The sequence below is a fragment of the Cydia pomonella genome, unplaced genomic scaffold (genome assembly GCF_033807575.1).
Source record: "Cydia pomonella isolate Wapato2018A unplaced genomic scaffold, ilCydPomo1 PGA_scaffold_110, whole genome shotgun sequence".
NCBI classification, from domain to species: domain Eukaryota; kingdom Metazoa; phylum Arthropoda; class Insecta; order Lepidoptera; family Tortricidae; genus Cydia; species Cydia pomonella.
Window position 1 is genome coordinate 29,247 of NW_026907755.1, and position 7,181 is coordinate 36,427.

At 44.4% G+C, this 7,181-nt stretch overlaps 1 protein-coding gene across 1 annotated transcript; it reads left to right on the forward strand.

Moving 5' to 3' along the window:
• Positions 1–819: 819 nt before the first annotated feature.
• LOC133533185 (uncharacterized) lies at positions 820–2,121 on the forward strand. Its single transcript, XM_061872141.1, has one exon. The coding sequence runs from the start codon at positions 820–822 to the stop codon at positions 2,119–2,121; it is 1,302 nt and encodes a 433-aa protein (XP_061728125.1).
• Positions 2,122–7,181: the final 5,060 nt, after the last annotated feature.

Consider the following 7,181-nt stretch of genomic DNA (forward strand, 5'->3'; position numbering starts at 1 on the left):
CTGGAGCTAGGGCTTCGGGGCCAACGTACGCTGATGCGGCTCGCAGGACACCCTACACTCCTAAAAACAGGACCAGTGACAGAACTACCCAGGACACCAGTTATGCTGTTATCCTGGAACCTCTGGATCCACGCAAAGAGAGCAAGGATGCGTTGAATGAGGTACAGGAAAAGGTAGACCTGGTAGAGTTGGGTGTGGGCATAAAGAGTGTACGCCACACTAAAAACAATAAAGTAGTCATTCATTGTGAAACGGAAAATGATCGAACCACTCTCAGCACAGCTATTAAGCATAATACCACAGGCGTCACAGTCGGAGTACCGCAATTACGTAACCCCTATATAAGACTCTTGGGCGTGACGAAAGAAAATGCAAATGAGCGAATAGTTGATGCAATTACAAAACAGAACCACAGAATAATGGACAGCGTTGACGCAGACCATAAACGCATTAAATACATTCGCAGCGTAAAAGGACGTAACGACTCGATGAAAAACGTAGTGGTTGAGGTCAGTCCCCAATTGTACCAGCAAATGCTTTTACAAAAAATCAAAGTCGGATATCAGTCAGTCCTCGCGGTAGACCAATCGCCAATCACGCAGTGCTTCAAGTGCATGGGCTTCGGGCACCAAGCGGCAAATTGTACATCCAACAGCAAATGCGGTTTCTGTGCAGATGCCCATGATACCCGCAACTGCCCAAGAAGCTCGAAAGTCCCGTGCTGCACCAATTGCCAAAGCCAAGACAAAGAACATAATCACCCTGCGTACAGTCAAACATGTCCAGATTGGATAAAGTGGGATCGCATTGCTAGGATCAATGTCCGTTATTCCTAAGGGCCTCCCAACAGTAAATACCATTAGTAAACACAGCATCACTCTTGTCCAATGCAATCTAGGACGGGGAAATAATGCCTTTCAAGAACTAGTACAATGTGCTAGAGACAAAGAGTATGACATCATTTGCATAACCGAACCTTTCATCAGTAAGAATAAAACATCAGTTAAGGACATTGACGGCTATGATCTGTACCAACACAGTGATGTCAATTATAGAAATAAAGCATGCATTGCTGTAAGGAAGAAGCTTGGAAATTATATCGGGCTAACTCAATTTGATACCACCAACTTCATCGCTGCTGAATTTACACTAAATAGTAACAGGAAATTACTGGTCTCCTCCGTCTACATTGAGCCGGGTGAGGATCCCTCACGCACGATGATGCACCTGGAGCAATATCTCCAACAGTTTGCCAATAGGGAACACATCGTGTGCGGGGATTTTAACGGGTGGCACACCACATGGGGATCTGCAAGAAATAATGACCGGGGTAAAGAAATACATGACCTGGCTATCAACTACGACTTGATTAGCTGCAATATAGGCAATGAACCCACGTTTGAATCAGTATCACACGGCCAAATTAGGCACTCTATAGTTGACCTCACCTTTGCTACTCCACGCACAGCAAACAATATTTTGGACTGGAAGGTTAACAATGAAATTATTCCATCTTCTGACCACCACGGAATTGAATTTAAAATCAAATCGGACAACATGCGGACGAATAGGAAAAAATCTACATCAACATACAAATACCAGACTGATAGAACAAATTGGGACAATTTCAAAACTAAACTTAAACAAAATATTGAGGCTAGCACTATACTTACGACTGACATAGACGAACTTGACAATAATGGACTTGATAAGTATATAAAAGACATGACCAATGCTATTCTGAAAACCTGTGATGCAACACTCACTCTTAAAAAACCATATCAAAAGATTCCGTGGTGGACACAAGAACTGACAGAAATGAAGAAAAAGGTTATATCGCTGCATCACCGTTTACAAGACCTTAAACGGAGTAAAAAGGACATCACCAACATATTAAAAGAACTTCATGATGCAAGAGCAGAATACTCCAGCAAAATAAGAACAACTTCGACAGAACATTTCAGAGATTTCTGCAGCCGCCAAGGAAAGGATGATGTCTGGTCTGTGACGAATCGCCTTTTGAAGAGCACACCGCAGCCGCAACCACCTGCAACATTAAAAACAGGACAATGGTACTTACACAACATCTATCCTGGATACCGCAGAGAAGCTCGCCGCTAAGTTCTTCCCAGTAGACGCTGCCGCTGATGATACTCCACACCACCTGCAAATAAGAGAAACAGTTGTTAATAATATAGTAAACCATGAACCTGCAATAGAAAACAATGAGCCGCAATTTACCACTCAGGAAGTTTTAGAAATCATCAAAAATATGAGCCCTAAAAGGGCACCAGGGATTGACCATCTTACTGCCGACATCTGCAAGCACTATATAGAATGTTACCTTGAAACTATAACTAAATATACAACAGATGCTTAACGCTTAAATACTTTCCTGCATGCTGGAAAATCGCATACATTAGAACAATACCCAAACCAAGCAAAACAAATTACAAAGATATATCTGCCTACCGACCTATTGGTTTGATTAATGTATTTGGAAAGATATTAGAAAAACTAATTGCCACTAGACTAACGTACTTCATGCAGATCAACAATGCCTGCAGTACCAGGCAATATGGCTTCAAGGAGCAGTGCTCCACTACTGATGCCCTAAATAATGCAATCAGTAAGCTGACAATGTGCAAAAGCAACAACAGGCTTGCTGTGGCCATATCGCTTGATATTGCAGGGGCTTTTGATAATGCCTGGTGGCCTGCACTGATTAAAAGGCTCTCAGATATAAACTGTCCACACAACCTTCTAAAAATAATTTGCAGTTACCTTACTGACCGAAAAATCACCTTAAGTTATTCCGATATAACAATAACAAAGGAGCAAACCAGAGGATGTGTCCAAGGCTCGGTACTTGGGCCTATCTTCTGGAATGCCATTGTTGACACTTTACTGGAGCAAGACCTTGCAGATGGTAACTTCGTCCAGGCTTATGCTGACGACGTTTTGCTTATTTGTTCTGGAAAGGATAAACAAGAATTAGAAACTAATGCCAATAATATATTAAACGCCGCTTATCGGTGGGGAGAAAACAATAAGCTGAAGTTTGGCCCCCTAAAGACTAAAATGATCGCCTACACCCCAAAAGCTAAAGCCGCCAAGATTTACATGAATAATATACTGATACCATTCGACACACACTTCAAATTGCTAGGTGTTATTATTGACCAACATCTGAATTTTATCCGCCACACTGAGTACATCATTAAAAAGGCGCAAGCTATTTACAAGAGACTGTGCATATTTGTTAAGCCCACGTGGGGAGTTCATTCTGCAAATATAAATACAATATATAGGCAAGTAATAGAACCTATCATAACTTACGCAGCTGAAATTTGGGGACATGCAACCAATTTCAAAAAAGTACGCACTTCCTTACTCAGCCTCCAGCGCGGTTTTGCAATAAAAATCCTCCATGGATTCAGAACCTTGCCCACTATATCATCTATCGCGCTGGCGGGACTGACACCTCTACCTGAGAAAGTTCAGGAAGTTGCATCAATTGAAAAGGTCAAGAGATCTAAAGTCACAAAATTCCTACCCAATGACATCCTTTATGATAAGAGAGTCCCTATCACAGAACCTATTGCATCCTGTCTCGCGACCACAGATTGAAATAAAAGACATAAACAACAATGATGATCTGGAACCATACTACTCCACCGACATGCACAGAGTATATACTGATGGCAGTAAGCATGATGGAGTAGTAGGGGCAGCAGTAGTCATACATTACCCAGACGGCCGCAGCACAACAAATAAGCTCAAGCTGCACAGTAGTTGCACTGTTTTCCAGGCGGAGTGTTTGGCAATTGAGAAGGCGTGTAATTTATGTCAGACGCTCGGACTGGAACAGGCAACTATATTCTCTGACTCAAAGGCCGCACTTTCTGAACTATCCAACAGAAATAGCACTAATGCGATCATAAATAGGACTCATAGAACCATCGTCCATATGAAAGAACGTGGACAGAACATCCAATTCTGCTGGATCAAGGCGCATGCCGGCCTCCTTGGCAATGAGGCGGCTGACATGGCAGCCAAGTTAGCCGCGTCACAACACAAATCCCCGGACTATGACAGATTTCCCATGTCTTACCATAAAATAAATTTGCGTGCGGAAACAACTAGAATACAGGATGCTGCATACCAAAGCTGTACAACAGGAGCACATACAAAACAATGGCTACCTACGTTAGAGCACATAACAACTTTCAGGAAGAACTTTGAGCTCACTTTCCAAATAACCCAAATTATTACGGGACATGGGTACAATAAAACGTATCTCAAGAGACATCACATTGTAGATAATAATACGTGTCCATGTGACGATGATTCACCACAAACAATGAAACACCTCCTAGAAAGCTGCCCACGATATGCAAACACAAGGTTGAATCATGAAATATTATGTGAAATAAACAAAATAGATCCATATAATTTAGCAGAGATAATTCAAAAAGAAGCAACTAAGGATACATTCATCAACCATATTAATCACATCATTAATACTCTAAAAAAGTTCAATAATACATAGTGTAAATGACATTGCATGTAACTTGTAACAAACAGGAAAATTTTAATTAATTCATTATTAATACATATTCTAGGATAAAATAATAATTTGTAACACTTATCACAGCTATAACAATAGGTTACCCGTATCACCAGCGGGAACCTTCATAGTTTTATGTCCAACGGTCGCCCGTATCCCTCGCGAGGGCCGTTGGAACTATTCATAGTTTTAACTAAAAAAAAAAAAAAAAAAAAAAAACCTAACCTAACCTAACCTAACTAACCTAACCTAACCTAACCTAACCTAACCTAACCTAACCTAACCTAACCTAAACCTAACCTAACCTAACCTAACCTAACCTAACCTAACCTAACCTAACCTAACCTAACCTAACCTAACCTAACCTAACCTAACCTAACCTAACCTAACCTAACCTAACCTAACCTAACCTAACCTAACCTAACCTAACCTAACCTAACCTAACCTAACCTAACCTAACCTAACCTAACCTAACCTAACCTAACCTAACCTAACCTAACCTAACCTAACCTAACCTAACCTAACCTAACCTAACCTAACCTAACCTAACCTAACCTAACCTAACCTAACCTAACCTAACCTAACCTAACCCGCCGTGTGGTGCCGGCGTCAGAATAGCACCACCCCATCTCGTCCCGTGGGTGTCGTAGAAGGCGACTAAGGGAAAACCGACGGATGGGCAGCAGCGTCCGTCGTGTATTGTATTAACACCTACTGCGGTCCCAATACGTAATCTCAACCCAAACTAACAAACCAAACCCCCATCGATTAAACAAACAAACCCTTATATTCTTTAACTCGCTGTGTGGTGCCGGCGTTAGAATAGCACCACCCCATCTCGTCCCGTGGGTGTCGTAAAAGGCGACTAAGGGAAAACCGACGGACGGGCAGCAGCGTCCGTTGTGTGCATCTTTTAATGTCTACTGCGGTCCCTTCAACCTAAACCAACTACTACTACTAACTAAAACAATTATAAACGTACACATTAATTATAACAAACATAACTTTCACCAAATAAAAACAATCTTTATCACAACAAAATCACAACAATCAAACTATACAAATCTCAACCTTACCATAAAAATAAAATCACAACTGAAACAACTTCACAAATCTCAACCTGGGCCCATGGCCGCCCGTACTGAATGCGGGGACCATGGGTCCATCTTAAATCATAACAATAACGCCGGGTCTTCAACTCGAGCATCACCATTGCTTTCTGACTGATGGTGATGCCGGACCCGGCATCGCATAAATCACACCAGCCCTTTCACTAATGTCACCACGGGCACAGGGTCGCCCGTATCCCTAGCGAGGGCCCTGTGTCTACAAATGACGCAACAAACTTTACAAAAAAAAAAAAAAAAAAAAAAAAAAAAAAAAAAAAAAAAAAAACCTAACCTAACCTAACCTAACCTAACCTAACCTAACCTAACCTAACCTAACCTAACCTAACCTAACCTAACCTAACCTAACCTAACCTAACCTAACCTAACCTAACCTAACCTAACCTAACCTAACCTAACCTAACCTAACCTAACCTAACCTAACCTAACCTAACCTAACCTAACCTAACCTAACCTAACCTAACCTTTTTTTTTTTTTTTTTTTTTTTTTTTTTTCGTTGGAAAAATGCTTTATGCATACCCACACACCCGGGGGAGAACATTGTGGGTTATGTGGGACTCTGCAAAAGGCGCCTCTACCAACTAAAAAACCAACGGTATGCCTGCGCGCCGCCAATGGGGCGTGGCCACGGGATCTCTTAAGTACGCAACCGTGACCACGCCGGCGCCGCCCGCCACTACCACATGCGGCGGGCCCTTCTCTTGGGGGGGCTTGAGATGACCTTACCCCTGCCTCCTCAGAAGGCACGTGGGCATACCACGCGCGCCTTCTCTGCGAGGCCTATGTAATGGGCAGCGACGCCCCCGCGCCGCTGCCCAGACCTCTCTAGGTGGGGGGGAGGAGACGGGCATACGCTCTCCTCCGGGCCCCTGCGCGCTTGCGGCGGATCGGGTGGGAGGCTGGGTCCGCCTCCCGTTCCCTCTCCGCTGCCTCCTTCTGCAACATTACATTCTCGCAGAAGGAGAGGACCGCTTTCCACGACCTCTCGTCGGCAACCATAGCCTTAACTACGGCTGGCAAGGAGAGGTCGTCCCCCACCACAGCCACGAGGTCGCGGCGCTGCCCCGCCCAGGCTGGGCATTCCTCCAGGGTATGCTGCGCCGTGTCCTCGGCGCAGCTGCATTGGTGACACTCGGCCGTCACCTCCCGTTTTGCGAACCGGTGCAGGTAGCTCCCAAAACAGCCGTGACCCGTGAGCACCTGCACCAATCGGAAGGTTAACGAGCCCCGCTCTCTCTCCAGCCAATCTTGTAGGACCGGCCGGACCGCCTCGACAGTCCTGTGTCCTTCTTCGCGTCCAGCTAATTCTTCCTCCCATTGGAGGACGATGGACTGCCGGACGAGGAGCTTCTGCAACTCCACTTCCCTGGGCGCAGGATGGTACTCCTGGAGCCGGAGGTCCCTGCGCCACTCGTACAGAGACGCTTGGGCCTCCGCTTCCAGATCCCAAGGAGGCGCTCCTGCTAGCAAACACGCCGCATCA

Coding starts and splice junctions, on each gene's coding strand:
- LOC133533185 (XM_061872141.1), top strand. CDS start 820: ATGTCCGTTATTCCTAAGGGCCTCCCAACAGTAAATACCATTAGTAAA.